We start from the raw sequence: 16,813 nt of genomic DNA, 5'->3' as shown, positions 1-16,813 counted from the left end.
TAGCTTTTAGGGGTCCCTTCCAACTCAAATGATTCTATGATTCTTTGAGGTCCTTTTCAACCCAGGTTGTTCTATGATTCTATATGCTAAGCTTAAGAGCTAAAGAATATTTGAAATTGCAGGATAACTGAAAATCCCTGTGCATGGAACATGCAAACTAACGCCCAAGAAATAGCAGATGAATAAAGCATGTAAGTAGGTGACAATAATATAGATACAGAGAGTTTTTGCTCTGATCAGTTGAAGACATTTTTAATCAAAGCATACAGTAATAACTGAACACCATTACACCTCCAGCTCTCGTCATTTCCTCCCCACTTACCCATTCCTCTCTACATCTAAACAGCCCTAAGTACAGAGCTCCATGGATGCCATACCCCTGACATTAATTTTGTTGCTTCCTCATGAGGTCTAAGATGAGCTGTCAGGCTGTTGGATAGCTGTGGATAGTCAAAGAGGAACACAAATTAACACAAATTAACACCAGCTACCCAAGGATGAGGAATCTTCTCCCATTAATGCCTCATGATCAGCCCCTCCACACTACATGTGCATGCAGAACAAACTGCATTAATAATCACCTCCTTCATCTCCTTCACTTACTGAATTTGAATAAATCCATTTCAAATGGACTTAAATAATAAATATAGTAATAGTATATGTTACATATATTGTATTAATACAATACAATACAATAACGTAATATATATCTCAAAATCACAGAGTCATAGTGGTTGGAAGGGACCATTTGGGATCAAGTCCAACCTAAAGCTAAAGCAGGAATATAATAATATAAATAATAAATCAATGAATTTAAAATAAAACTTAAGAAGTTTTAAAACAAAATTCTGGTAACTATCAGTCAGCTAATATATTCCTGGGAGCTCACAAAGACTCAGACCTGGAATGCTATGTGCCATAATCCACAAATCTAAGAACTTCTTGAGCCGCTAACAAAATGCATTAGATTTTTTACACACAGGAGCTTAGCTGATGAACTTGTTGGGCTATTATGCAAATAAGGACATACGATTTATGAAACCAATACAAATCAATGATATCATTTAAAGACCTGCTGAGGAAGCACCCTTTGTAAGATGACATGCAACATGTTAACCATCCAAAATCCCCCAATTTCAAGTTAGCTAGCATTTGTGAGCTATGATATCAACGCTGTTCTTTCCTCTCTGGCACTCTGCATCTGGGAGTTTGCTCATTCACTACAAAACCACGATTTTCAACATTTATCCAATTTTAGAGAGAGGGAAAACTCAATGTTCTTGAAAAGAAAGTGATGCCTCACTGAAAATAAGTCATTAGGATAATCAGAAATGAACATAGACTTCCCTGTCATGTACTTAAAATATTAAACTATGCTGGATCTCTTTAATAGAAGATTTCTTGTGCTAGCCAGACACATCACACACTCAATATCCAGTTTTCTTTGCAAGTGATAGACAAACTTTACAGTGCAATGCTCCTTCCTTCCAGTGGCTCATCAGACCACCATTCCTCTTGGCTGGGCAAATCAGGATGAGTAAAGCTTCTGTTTGGGGGCCTACATGCCACACAGCTCCATTTGGTCTGCAGAGTCCACAGACTGTGCACCTCAAGGGCTGGTGCACAGCTTTATTTTGGTTTAAAAAGTGTCTGATTTGGATTTCAAATCCAAATAAGGAATTGGTTCAACTGGATATCTAAGTCCAATCTGTCCAGTTGGATGTCTGTCCAACTGGCTATTGCAGTTGGAGCGCTCAGGAAAGACTTGTGCCACCTGGCAGATGTAATTTAAACACCAAAAAAAATGTAAACATGCAAGATTGCATGTGGAGTGCAATAATGAATAACAAGCAGAATGCAAAAATGCTGTTTGAATTGATCAAATTAAAAATACATGCCATTATGCTACCACAAAAGGAGACAAAGGCTCAGATGAGGCATATAAGAATAGGCGCCTAAGCGCTCAGAATTCTAGTATCAAGCATTTTAAAACGATGATAAAATGGTTCATAACAGAAATTGATAATAAACATGTGAAGGTGACACATCAAAATTTTCTGCTTTTAATGAACCTAGAAATACATTCCAAAGCTATATATTTATATTTATATAGATTTATCTCAGATGAACTCGGTAGAAGTCACTACAGCCCAGAAGTACTGCTTCCTCTTCCCACTTAGTGTAATCCTGTAAGAAACACAAAGGCTTGGATCTGTTGCGATAGGCAGTGTCTGTAGATATATGGATATATAGTACAGATTTGGTCCTATTTCAGAACAAAAAGGACATCAAAGTAGCTGATTGGCATTTGTACCTAGTTAAAACCAAATGAAGATGTTTTTATTACCAAACAAATGTTTACAGGTGGGCAGACAATGTAGGTACAGCCAGTGCCACCCGTTTAGCCTGAGCTTGCAATGGGCACGCTCTAAATGCAACACTGCAAGATCTATAAAACAGGATGTCAGTTGTGTGACGAAGAGAGGGGATGAAAGGTTGTAGCAAGGAGCAATTAGAAGGGTGCAACATGCTAGAACAGGTTGCTTTTTTATTTCCTTTATTCTCTAAGTTTTATTGCTTTTTGGCAGTGTTGAGTTACAGCCTTATGGAGAGTAAAGGATTGAAGTTTGTCAGTTAGCCCTAAAGCTCAGCAATGTACCAGGTCAGGCACTGATCTTGGTGACAGTGGAACAAATGCATTTTGACTAATTCTACTGAATTTAGTTGCTTCCTCCCATGAGGAAAAGAAATATTAATTATTTACATTATAATACCATCTAGCCCTGTAATTCCCAAATCCAGCTGTGCAATGCTATGCATTACTTAGAGAAAAGAGCAGCACCACCTCATGAGAGTTCACAATCTAAATTTACAAGCCAGACAATATGAGGGAGAAAAGGAGTACTATCTTCTCCATTTAGGGATGGAGAGCTTAGAGCCAAAGTGCCTGCCCAAGGTGGCAAAGGAAGTCTGTGAAACAGGACAGAATTAAACTGGGCCGAACCAGCCCACAAACCGTTGACAAGCATACAGAGCATCAGTCACAGAATGGTTTGGTTTGTAAGTGACCCCAAAGCCCACCCAGCCCAAATCTCCCACTGTGGGCAGTTCTGACCTTCCCCCCCAGCTGAAGCTGCCCAGGGCCCCATCCAACCTGGCCTCCAAGGATAGGGCACCCACAGCCTCTATGGGCAAATATTCAGTGACAATTATGTGCCAAAGTCATTAGGAGCTTTTAAAAGTTTTCTTCTCAGAGTGGAGAGGTTCATAATTTGAAACACAATTTTTGGTTCAGTGGGTGGTTTGTTTTTGTGGTCATCTAGGAACAGGATCCGAATCCTTGACTGAGTAGAACAATGGCACACCTGGTTCCAGCTGCTATCTCTAATTGCAGGTCCTTGTAGTCATTTCAGAGCAAAGCAGGAAATGCTTCATAACTGATAAGCTGGACAAAGTGTATATAGCCTGCTGAACTGAACTCACTGATAGTTAAATGTCTTCTGATACACATGGGTTTGTATCTCTTCTGTGGCTTTACTATTTCAACAAGGACTTTTTCACTGATTAGAAACTGGTTTTGATTTCTTTTCATGTGTTATATCTTTGCCTCTCAATTTTCTTTCAGTGCTGCAGTTGTTTTTACACTATGAGAAAAGACAGAATCCTCCCCCTCTAGATATTTTGTATAGCTTTATAATTCATTTATGTACCTCTCCCTACCCAGACATCCACTCGGCAAAGAAACAGCAGGAAATCTGAAAGCCAGACCCGAGGAGAAACTCATTTCAAAGAGACGGATTTAGGACAGTTAAAATGCTACTAAAACACACCCCACAAAAGGACAGTTGGGAGGAAGGTTTCCAAAACCAACGTAGAGAAACTGCTTATTAGGCACAGGAAACAAATTCTCCTTACAGACAAAACAAAACAAAGAAACAACAAACAACTTCAAAACAGCAAAAGCTGAACCTCAAAAACGAGGAGGTCAGGGACAACTGCTTTTGCCTTAAGGTATAACCAGTGTGTGCTTGTAAAAACAAGGTAGGTCAATGTCATTAGCTGCAAATGACTAGGAGTTCTGGACTGTCATGTCCTCACCTTAAGAAAGGACAAGCTGGCAGGACTTGTAGAGAGGGCTTTTAATATATTTCTATTTGCCACATTCTGTCAGGTAAGGTCTAAAAATTCTAAAAATTCTTGTTTCAAAAGTAATTAATTGATGGATTGCTAAAGCTGCAGTTAACAATTCAGTTTGCACCTCCAGTAACTTTATTCTGTCAATAACTCTGAAACAGCAATTACTTGAAATAACAGTGGCCAAACTTTGCATTCCTATTAACAGCAACAGCCTGATCACCTTCTGTCTTGTGATTTACACTGTTTTAGAAACTAAGTGAAACGGAAGTACTATACTGCAGATGGAGTAGAAATTCTGGTTTGAGCTATCTCACAAGACTACACTTCGGCTGCATAAATCTTGGCACAGTTCGTAGGAGCTATGCTTTCCTGGCACTGTGTCATGTCAATGATCAGTATTTGGAAATCTGCTTAATAAGACTGAACTACTACGGCAGTAGGACAGTGAGAACTTTTCAAATCTGTCAGGACACAACGGTGATAATAGAGACACTTCATGGGGGGGGTGGGGGGAAGAAAAACCCAAAAAAGCCAGCATCTATTCAAGCTTTGGACAAAATGAGTACTTCTGGCTCTTAACATTTTGTTCCACTTCTTTGTATGACCTACATACATTACCAGAAAAAAACATTTTTAAAAGGTACTTTATTTCCCCCAGAGGTTTACTGATAGTCTGACTACTCAGAAACTCATAGAACAAGGCCATAGAAATACATTTGCTTTTGAATGAGAAGTTGCCCACCAATTTACAGGTAAGAAAATAACTACTTTAATTGCATAAGCACTTAAAAATACTTACAGAACAGTGGTTTACTAAACTGTAGAATGGTATCACCTGCAGGAAATAGCTTCATCGCTGAGATGTATCACTGAAACCATCAGAATTTTGTTATCACATACTCACAGACTATTTGAGAGGAAAGAAAGGGGGAAATGCTTTATTTCTTGAGCAGAATTTTCCCTTCTGCCCTCCTACAATTGCATTCCAGCAAAGAATAAATCAGAACAACGCATTTGTGATTAAGGACTGATAAAAAGATGATATACTCACCAGAATAGGAATGGATTGAGATCATTGATGTAAACCTCAGTGCTGCATGGGCGATGCATTGATAGTAATTGCTTCCTAAATAAAGATACTGTATTTTACCTCAACCTTTTTACCTCCTTTTCTTTTTATGGTAATACAAGCCTTATCTATCATCCAACAACATTTTTGACCAACTGGAGTTATTTTGCTATTTTTTCCCCTTCTAGTTCTAATTTCCATTGCCATCTTGGTGGGAATTGCACAGTACTGAAGGGGACCCACACAAAGTAAGAGACAAAACTTCCATTAACTTCTTTGAAGTCAGATATTTACCAAGTTGGCCTAACATTCACTGACAGTCTGGCACTGAAACATCCCTCCTTAGCCCTCTGATGTGCATGTTTATCTTCCATTAATACGGCCAGATTGCATGGCAAACCTTCCTTTTTTCTTTGCACCTTTGTCTCTCTCCTTCTTTGTCTTTTTCCCATGGCCTGTGCCCCCATCATAGCCTTACATCTAGGGATAACCCTGTGACAAGACAGAACAGAGAAAGAAAAGCAGAGTGCTCATATCCATACTAATGAATGAATAAGCACAAGCCCTCAGCAGTCAGGTCATTGCAACGTCCATGCAGTTTCTCTAGGAAGCTGTAGGTTGAATAACTCCCTGTTGAGTTTTCAGTGCAAAAGGAAGTGTATAGCCCCAGGAAAAGCATTTATGACACTTTAAATGCAGTTAATTATTTGTAGGTGAAGCATCCTGCTATCAGCGTTGACTTGCTGCATTTGAAACTGAAATAGTCATAGCAGCAGTGACTTATTTCAGCATCACTGCAGTTCATTTACCTGACTATAAATAGGAGAAGAGAAGCACAGAGCAGTTCCTCCCCATTGGGGCTGCATTTCCATCATATCCAGGGGGAGGCAACTGGGCCAGCAGGCTGTGCAGCCACCCTGTTGATATGCAATTCCTTCAGGTTTCATCCACTCACACTTTATTTTTCCACCTCCTACCTTTTTCCTTTCGATACATTCAGCATTCATGAAAAGAAAGGGAGTATTACACGTGTGGAAAGATTTCACAAGGTAGGTAACACCATTCTCACTTTACATATGGTACAAATGAAGAAAATGAATGTGCGCTCACTGCACATCTCTTCAAGGGAGCAAAGAAAATAATGTGATTTCTTATGATCTTTGTGAGGTTCATCTCTATCACCAGAGCACATGAGAGAAGAAAAGTGCTGCTCCTAAGCAATAGTACTTACTTTTCTAGGAGAAGAGGCAGGAAGCAAGAAGGCTTGAGGAGGAAATATGCAACCTTCAACCACCAAGAAGAACTGGTGACAAAAAGGATGGCACAGATTATTTCTTCCTCAAGCATCACACAGGGAAGAGAAGATCTTGTAACTGAAAACCTCATCACTTTTTCTATTATTTGCTATTGACCAAACTTGCCTGGTTTGGTCAAAGTATGCTTTGCTCATGTTTAGCAGCAAAATATCCAGGTACTTAGAGGGCATCGTTATCATTCCTCCTACCTCTTTCACACTTTTTCTCTCATACATTACCTAGCAAGTCTAACAGTGAAAATGGTAAGTCTGGTTATGAAATCATCCACTACACATGGGTATAACTGTTCAGCAGACAGCCCTCAGCCTTGACACAGAAGAATACTAGGTAAATTTAAAGACCTTTTAGAGTAGTGATAATTTTTCTACTACAGAAGTTATTAAAGCAAAGCAACAAAATCCTGTCATTATGAGAAAATAATTCATCTGGACACAAGTATGAATATGGTATTGAAGTCCATCTGCCACAGCAGCCATCACACATAGTGGTGTATAGCCCAGGACTGCAGCCAAGTGCTGTTGGTCTGCTGGGGCAATCCAGCAAGATACTGTAAGATGTCAGGGCAACAGCAACAACAAGCAAGGAAAATATCAAGAACTGTATTTGTTGTCTGTGACATCTGCAGCATTAGCAGCTTTTTGATACTGTCAGATAGCCTAGATGTGCTCTTTAGTTCTGGGCTGTAGATACATCCAAAACATCCTCCAATTAATGCCCTGGCCAGCTTCATAAGTTATTTATACTGAGCAGAAGGTTAACTAAATTCTAGGAAAAGAGAAGTATCCTCAATTAAGGAGTTTTTACAATACACTTAGACCGCAATTTTTCTTTAAGATAATTGTTATTGAAAGCAATGGGGTTATTTTTTTGAATAAGGATTATTAGTAAGAACTGAAAAAGCCAGCTTTCAGTTTACTCAAGCACACCCCAAGTAAATACAGCCATACTGACTACAAGATCAATGTGATTTGAAGAGCAGTTCAGTCACTTCTGCAACACATACAATCCAAATTTGTGAACCATCAGGCACAGATTAGTTTCCCAAGTAACCTGATATGGCAGCTCTGTTGTGTGCTTCTAGAAATGGGAATGTCAGGCTGTTAGAATTAAGACTGCACAATGCAAGGCTATCAGTTATATCTGCACTGGCAAATTGTAGAATGTTAGTGCTAAGCAGAACTTCATCATCTAAATATTGTTAGCATGTCCTTGGTATACCTTTTACAGAAGTCAGTTAGCACTCTCTCCAAGCCATGATCTTGGCACAGGCCGAGAGCAGTCAGTTAGCATGCACCAACTGTGCTTTGCAGGCTAAGAGGATTTAATTTTGTCAGCGTAGGCTGATCAAACCAGAAAAAGCCTTGGCACTGTACACAACGCATTAACTCCAGCTCAGTTTTTATTTTGCCAGACATGAGATTACTGCATGCAGCCACTGGTTCTCCAGTATGCTCTAAAGTAGGGTTTATTAGCACAGGAGCAGTGCTGAATGTGAGGCTGGACCTTTCTTTCTGAAGTCTTGTGCCCAAAAGTCCTTAGGAACAATCTGTTGGCTCTCAACAGCCATGTCAAATTTGGCAGGGTCAGCACTGGGCCAAAGCTAACGAGACCAGTTGTGAACAAGCTATTTCCATACAGAACTTTCTGCCCTGCTCTCCTCAGCACCTGTGCCAAAAATATGTCTTATTAGCTCATTCACAGTGCAGGACCTGATCTTTGTGTGTGCTGGTAATATTCTTAGAAGCTTCCTGCTGCCCAGGGCACCAGTGCCTGCCTTGAAATACCTTAGAGATTCTGAGGGAGTCAGCCCTGGTTCACAAGTTTCTGTGCTGAAGCACATTTAGAAGCAGTTCTGAACAGATGATGCTTTTGACCTGGTAAATCAAAGAGATTAACATAAAATATGAATAGATTGTGGGTGCTTACATAGATGTGTATTTGTATATACATATATAGGAAGATTTACAGCTCATATGTATAAAATTAAATATTAGCTATACAATAAAATAAAATCCTTTTAAGTTATTAAAAAAAAATGAACAACTTAAATACCCACCTCATATGGAACAAAAACATTTAACAACTTTCAGCATAAATTTGACAACAGAAATGAAATTGCACAAAAGAATTTCAGACCAAAGTCTGGTCTGGTGTTTCATTGTCCAGAATTCTAATGAATATAATATCTATATTACAATCCTCTAACTTATGTAGCTCTTACCAGTCTTTTTTGCAGTCAGGGGAACACTACTCTGGTATGTGCTTGATATGGTTAGGCCAATTCCACTGTATTTACACTTATCGCTATGTTATTGATGCATCACAAATGAAGTACAGAAACGTACTGGATTTTAGTCTACAGTAATACTGTGTCATTAAAACAAAACAGAACACTGCAATTTCTAAATTATTTTGTTGTTATTGTTGAAGATGAGTGGGGGAAAAAAAAGCCACAGAAAGCAATTCCCCAAGATCCAACATCCCTGTTTGATGTGTCACATGAACACCCCTGCAGAACAGTCACATGTCTCGTCTGAACCCCAGTTAGTGCTCATTTTCATAACATATTGTGTAAATGTTCCTGCTGTTTATGATGATCTTGTCCTCTGCTTCCTCAAAACAGAACAGTCATTAAAAAAGAAAAAAGAAACTTTGCTCCTTGGAAGACAGTAGGGACTGCAGTTTATGATGAATCCACTTAGCTGAGCAGCATTATCCTTGAAGAGGAAAACAGTTCTGTATCTCAGTCGACTTGGTTGCATGTTTTTGTTTCCCTTGGGTTTTGAAAGTGATTTACTGCAATATGCAGAGACAGGAGATAAACACAGTTAACTCAGCCTTTCTTCATGGTCCTCTGCTTCTGCTTGGTGTCTCTGTCACATACTCTATTTATTTTGTGGGTTCAAAGTTTTCCTCTCTTTAATTTTCATTTACTTATTTATCTTTGAATCATGAATCACTTGGCTCACTCCTCCTTGCATCTCCACAGCTTTTGTTGTTTTCAGTCTTTAATGATGGTCTTTTAGTTAAGAGCTCACCAAAGTGTAGATCATGCTGAATGAAAAGAGAGACACAATATGAAAGTATCCTTTTGAGACATAAAGAGCACTTTGATTTTTATAACCCTTTACTGTCTGCTCCTCAAGGTCTGACTGTAATGTCCAATGCCTTCCTTTGCCTTCTCTGTCTCTCTAAAGGATCTTAATTATGGCGGATTCAAGATAGGTATCAAAAAGAACTTGAGAAATAGCAGATTCATTAGTGATATCCTACAGTACCACAAGCTGTGTTTGAGCTTATTAAAATGTGCTCTGATGTCTGAACTTGAAGAGTGAAGAAACAAAACCATTTCACTTTAACGTGTTTGATCTTTACAACTTCAACCAGCAACTCCCAGCACGGCAGGCAAGGTTTACCATGAAACTACATGTTTTCTTTCCTTTGGAGAAAAATCCATACAGTAGAAGAAATAAAATGGAGACAAACAAGCACGAATCCATACATATTATAAGTACAACTCTAAAAAATGAGGAAACTGCAGTATATTGCTACAGTCCCCATTTTACTGCAATTCTATCTGTTGCAATACCCAGAAAAGCACAGCAAAAATGGATATAGTACTGTTCTATTAAGGGTCAGGCAGCAGACGTTGGCTTATGGCCACGTTTTAGAATGAGGGAAAGCAGGGCTCAGCACAGCAGTTTAGCTCCAGCAGAAATGCTTAGACAATTGCTTAATATTCTACATGTAATGAAGCGCCCGCGGATTTAAGCACACACTGCCATAAGTGGGTATGCTTCCCTGAATCAAGATCAGAAGCAATTTTGTAAGGCTAAGGAAACATGCACATTTGTTCCAGTCATTCCTAAATGCAATTTCACATGTTAAATGGAAAGCAGCTACTAATCCCTCAGTAAAATTACCAGACTTACCAGTAAAGATAGTAGAAGAAAGAAAGGAGATAGAAAGCTAGCTTACACCAGGCCTCTTTTTGACAGTAACTCAAGGTATCAGCATTCATGACAGCAGGTGGATCATAAGCGAGTTCTGAACTATCCGCTGGGCAACGAAAATACCTGAAAGAGAAGAACAACTCTAGAATGACTGTAACATGCTCTATTAGATATGCGCTGACACATATTGTCCTGATCATCACCTCAGAAGAAAACCATCTTCCATTGTATATGAGAAATTTACCTCTCCTTTTCAAGCCTCACTATCTGGATATGGTTAAGTCAGAATGCAAGTACAGACACTGCAGAACCAAGCAAGTATAGACATTGCAGAACCAAGCTATTCACAAATGTGAAATTTCTGTGCTCTTAAATCTTTAGATTGCAACATCCCCCCTGCCTATATAGTTCTTTCTGTCTTACTCGCTAATAACTTGTATATTGTGAGCGACAATACGCAGTGGTCTGTGATCACAGCATGGAAGGAGAATTACTGGGGTTTAACTGCATCCACACAACTAATTTCAGATATGATGAGAGGTGACAGTCTCAGCCAATTGATGGCTCAGTTTCATCTGCTCTGAAAAGGAAAAATGCAATACAGTGTAACAAAAGAGTTGTCTGACTAGTGTTTTCTGCACATAGAACTGCTCAGAAGTTTATTATCTAAATAATTTTTATCAGGAAATGCTTTTCTTATATGGGAGACATTTCTTATTATTTTCGCTATAGACTGGATATTTGAAAAAAACCACAATGAAAGATGTTTCTGGCAAAGGAACTTTAGTCTCAATTACTTTGCAGCTTCATTGCAATGATAATGTGCAATTATCTTCCCATGGTTTTACACAGAAATTTTTACAATGAACCCAAGAGCAGCAAACATCATGTAGTAATTATAACAGTGCATACAGAGAACCACAGAAACATACCCTAAGTTTGACATCATTATTTCAAGTATGACCATTTCCACTTTGTATTTTTTTTCTCCTTTTCAGACCAGGATCATACTCACACTTGAGTCATTATCCTTTGAAAGACAGCATCGTAAAGCACAGTGATCTTTATTACACCCAACAAAAGAGCGCTCATAGCTTCATCTCATTACACTTTCTGTGAACTATGCTGTCACTCTAACTTCTGGCTAATATAAATCAACCACATGATGTTGCATCATTACCAAGTTTTGCAGAAAATAAGAGTATAAAAGCTACTATTTTTTAATTAATAGCTGACGTTTGAGCAGTGACTTCCTTACAGAATTATTCTTTAAGCTGCTTCACAAGAGAAGTTCCCTGCTTCCATATGTATCTTTATAACACAGAAAGAACCCGACAGACAAAAATTGTCTGTGCTTTCCCAAACATGATGGGAATGCAAAACTAGTGAAAGACTGCAGACTGACAGACAGAAAAATGAATGCCTCTTGGCTATCTTCAGAGGTGCCAGATCCTCTACTAGAATTCAGTGGAAGCTGTATTGCCAGCAGCCTCAGTCCGGAAAACATTAAAGCTGCTCCACAGCAGCTCCCATATGGTCTACTATGGAAGCCCTTGGGTGAGTACAAACATGTAGCAGAGATCCAAAGCTGAAGAGAGCTGGAGAGCAGATTGCTTGTTGGGTGTGGGGGGGAAGTCACCATCCAAGGATGTGGTCAGTGGCACAGGGGGAGTGGGTTGGTGGTTGGTCACAATAATCTTAGTTGTCTTTTCCAATCTTAATGATTCTGTGATATTAACTCCCTGGCAGCTCCCAGCCTGTACAGCTCTCAGTGCTCCACCTTCAGCCTCCAGGCCACTTCCCTTCTCATTTGGGTGTGGTGATTGCATCTTGCACTTGGAATTTTCAACAAAGTGGTTATTTAAATGTGGCTACCTAAATTAGGCTATTTGAAGCCACATTTATGTATTATAGGTTTTCTTTCCCCATCCTGAACATTCAACAAAAAATACTTTTTCTCTCAAAACTTGCATCCTAGCTGTCTTTAGGCCTTTTTCCTGTTGCTGTGCTTCATGCATTCTGCATGGCTGATGAGTTGGCACATATGCAACAATGACAAGCAAGTCAGAATATAAAAGATGGGCTTACCTCCAGAAGTGATAAAAAAGCAGAGGAACATTTAAGCCCAGTGTGAGCCATTCCTGAGCACACAAAAACATTATGCAGAAAAGGCTATGGATGGAGTACTCCGGCAACACCAGCTGAAAGGAACAGAAATAACAGATCAGTAAAATATCCCTATGACTTCAAGTCACTGATTTTGCAGAAGACAAACCATCTCTGGAAATCTGCAGTGCACCCATTCCTGGTCATACCTCAAGAGAGGGACAGCAAAGCAGAGAGCAATGAGTACAAGCTGTGGAGCCATCCTGGTTCTGATCCTGGCTGTACAGTGTGGGCTTTATTGTGAGTTACATGCATCCTAAAGGCATCAAATCCATCACCAAGTTAGCTTTTTGAGCTAAAACCCACTAAGATTGGAAACTTACACCCTGGAAAATCCATGGCTTCTCACGCTGCTTGTTGCAGACCAGCACGATCCTTTCTATTAAAAGACAGAGTGAGTGGGCAGCTGGCAAAAACAGAAATTTATGTGATGTTGATTCAGAGTGATTACTTCTAAAGGCTCTTTTTCATCCTCCTTTCTTAGCTGGTCTTCTTGTTTTCTTATGCCTTTTCTCAGAAATACGATTCTTATCTTTATTCAACCAATAAAAAAATTTTATTCCAGTACCTTATGTTTCTCAAAACCAGGCGATCCCACACACAGGTCATCTGTATCCCTTGCTGTGTCTCCGAGTCACATCAACCAAAGTTAAACAAACAAACAAAAACCAAAACCCACACTTGAGGGACTTCTTTTGGTGTCAGTTCATCTTCATCAGTCAAATAGTTTGAGTCTCATTTCTGAAAACAGGGAGAAACCCACTACAGCTATTCCCAACTCCTACCTACTCCCATACAGCTGTGCTGCAACAAATGCCATAGTTTCAGGACTTCTTCCACTTCACAGGGAATGCGTTTTCTCACTTTTATATCCCTAAGTCTATGCACTCAATCTAAGCATCCTCAAAAGCTTATCTAACGTGGATGACAACTCATGGTACAATTGCACAGCACAGATTCCAGATGGCAGTTATTTATCACTGCTGGATTTTTATTTATTTTTTTTTTTTCATTTTTAGAATGTGATTTAGAACATGACTAAAACTTTTACCAAGAGAATGATTCATCCTTGTCACAAATTACAGACAAGAAAGGTCTTAATGATGAATGGCTACGGACGAAGCGTCACGGCACTTTCAAGTACTTTACATTCATTATCACATATTTGATTTCTGCTTCTAACACAGTTCACAAAACTAGCAAGAACACAGCGCTGTTGCTTGATCAGTGTGGGCTTGCTGGTAATAACTGAGAAGGAAACCCAAGGTGGAAATTTATAAAGGAGATTTAAAAAAAAAATAATCAGCTGTGAAGCTAGAAAGGAAACGTGGGAAGAACAGATTCACTCGCCAGTCACAGTCTCTAGGGTATACCAGCTCTACCTCTGCTTTTAATAGAATAACATTCGGGTCATCTTGTCTCTTCACCCTTTTCTTGGAGTAATATTTTTTTCATCAATGTAAATAAATACAGGATCGAATCTGATCACAGATTCCAAAGTGAATTCATGGACAGAAGCAAACAAACACCAGTCTGTAAACCAGTTGCAGCTGACATTCAAATGATTTAGCCAAGGGACTAAATCTAAAAGGAAGTGAGGGAAGTAAAAGCATAAAGGGAATAACAGCAAGGCTTGTGAGGAAAAGCAAACTGAGTAACTGAACAACTAGAAAAACAAAATGTAACTCTGCCTCTGTTCCTGGCTGGAATAGTCACCTTGCAGTCCTCTGTAACCAATGGAGACTTCAGCGCACTTCAGCAAATACAGGATTTGGCTCCTGGAGGGAAGAAAGCCAGTTCAGGAACCAGCAACTGTCAATCCTTGTCATTGCTGCCAAGCCAGTCCATTGCAATGGTAACTTCTGAGATATGGAGAGTTGTGCAACAGGAATCAAGCTAGCATCTTTAATTCATTTCTGGGACAGCATATAAAGCTGTCAGATGGCAATCATTTTAGGATATAAACAGTATGCTTCTATTTTGAACCAGGAACACTCTGGTTCAGATAATGAACTCTGCTTTCCGACACAGCTTGAGATGAAGTCTGGGGACAGTTACAGAACACAGAGCTGGTGGAGAAGCTGGCAAAGAAGCATGGCTCTTGAGAGCTGTAACTTGGTCACTTAGAGTTCCAAACTAATGAATGGCATTGCAATATACCATTAGAAATTCTGCTGATCGACATTTACCCATGGAAAACCACAAAAAAAGCCTGAAAAGGAAGTCAAAGTTTCTAGATCAAAGTGATGCTAGTCAGAAACATCTTTTGCTATAGTGTAAGCATAGGAAAGAAACTACTACACATTCGTATGTATGCTCTGATATGTACCTTTAACTCAATATATGTATCAGCAAATATTCAAAATCTTTTTTTCACAAACCATTTGCAATTCAAATGTAAAATCTTTGCTAGATATCAAATCTTTACCATCCCACCATGAATATTCAGTACGCTCTCATACAAAGTAGTACACACATGTATACATACAGGTAGATAGTTCCATCCTTATAGTTCCAAAGCAAATAAGGCAGTCTTTGCTGTGTGTAGACAGCAAGGTTTGGCTGAACTGAAGCATGGGAAAACAAGCACTGAAGCTAAGAACCTGCCAGCAGCTTCTCCGTGCTTATTGGACTACAAAGACATGTGAAGATATATCAACTGCATCTCTCACGAAGCTCAGTCCTACACTCAATCACTTTTAATCAGTTTCCTCTTCCCTGATCGTGTTCTGTTGTTCTTTCACAAATGACAATCCCATCTTTCCCTGTCAGTACTCTTTCTCCTTATTGTGCTTATTACACACAACTACCTTTTTCTCAAATGTAATTTTGCTCTTCCAGAACATAATACTGTTTCCAAATGGAATGACTCGCACAGATGCGCTTGCCAGTGAACACGCACATGAAATACCTCCCTGAAACACAAATTGGGAAAATAGAACAGGATGAACAGTAATCTCCCTGCATCGGTGCTATTAAATTCTCTTACTTAGAAAAAAGAATGTAACAAGTGAATCAAATTGTTTTCCCAGTCGCTGTTAAGTCACTAAAATGCCAATAACTCATGCCTCTGTCAAGTACTTAGTTGATATCCAATAATCCCGAGTACTGTTTCTTACAGAATCACTGCTCTTCTCCCCCAAGAAGTCTCCTTGCACATAGCCCAGACCCCTTTCTTTAACCACAGACATGCCACTTTGCCCATAGACAGGTAACCACCAAACACAGCAATGCTTCATTAGCACAGCAGTCAATGCTGCTGTATCTGCTTCTGGCAAAGGATGACTGCAGCTTGTTACTAAGGTGCTCACTTTGCTGCTTTTTCCGTAATAGCCCTTACTAAAGAGGACACACAGGGAATGAGGGGAAGGAGACATACCCACAGTGCTGAGGACATGAGTTATTCTAACTACACTTTGAAGTCCATCCTAGTAGAATCTGCCAGAGCTAACCCAGCTTACTGAGGAATATCAGCTGCCGAATTTAAGACATTATGAGATCCTTCGCAGCTGATTATTTAGTATCTCAGAAATCCTGCCAATTGAACAATTAAAAAATCAGAAGTGTAGCATAAGCAAGTGAGAAAGAGAAAGGATGAGCACACAGAAAAATTGCAGTTGCATTTCAATTTATCCAAAGTCATGTAATTCCAACTGCTAGAAGCGTTCAGCAGTTTGCTGTGTTGTATATAACTAGTTGAAAAGAAAATGGCTGGAAAATAAATTTCTGTTCATACAAAGAACAACTGCAAATAAAGCTAACAAATTCACATCTACATCTTTACATTTTGTCAGGGGACAGCAACGTTGCATGCACACAGTACTCAATGTTACAGACCAAATGCAGAGCACAAAGGATTTGTGTGTGCTTTCAGCTCTCCACTTTTCTGGACCACAGTGACATTAAGCAGTGCAAAACATACACTTGTTGAAAGGAAATATCCCTGCTTTTAATGCTCTACTAGAAACTGTTTAAACAGTATCAAGTGAGAATGAACAGAAGTCACTCCACAGCACAAACAGCAGTGAAATGAGTAACACAAAGAACCTGATTATCATTCTCACACAGCACCTCCATCTGCAACACAATACAGAAAATCAGTCATTCTAATACTGGATCTACACTCTCTCTCCATTTCGGGTACTGAATACACCTCTATTTAGGCCCATCAT

At 39.3% G+C, this 16,813-nt stretch overlaps 1 protein-coding gene across 2 annotated transcripts in view; it reads right to left on the bottom strand.

The window, feature by feature from the left end:
* Positions 1-5,047: 5,047 nt before the first annotated feature.
* The window catches only part of CNIH3 (cornichon family AMPA receptor auxiliary protein 3), a 41,234-nt gene continuing 29,468 nt past the window's right edge, over positions 5,048-16,813 (bottom strand). Inside the window, exons 4-6 of one of the 2 annotated variants that reach the window (XM_015857285.3) lie at positions 12,564-12,676; positions 10,455-10,598; positions 5,048-9,576 (exon numbers count right to left, since the gene is read on the bottom strand). In XM_015857285.3, coding sequence (XP_015712771.1) covers positions 9,549-9,576; positions 10,455-10,598; positions 12,564-12,676 — 285 coding nt within the window. In that variant the 3' untranslated portion in view covers positions 5,048-9,548. The remainder of the gene's footprint in view (positions 9,577-10,454; positions 10,599-12,563; positions 12,677-16,813) is intronic. The other variant, XM_015857286.3, reaches the window with a different exon arrangement.

This window comes from Coturnix japonica, chromosome 3 (assembly GCF_054131305.1).
Source record: "Coturnix japonica strain WE chromosome 3, WE-NBRP24, whole genome shotgun sequence".
In the NCBI taxonomy this organism is placed as follows: domain Eukaryota; kingdom Metazoa; phylum Chordata; class Aves; order Galliformes; family Phasianidae; genus Coturnix; species Coturnix japonica.
The sequence above is the reverse complement of the archived record's forward strand: the minus strand, read 5'-3'. Positions and strand labels throughout refer to the sequence as shown.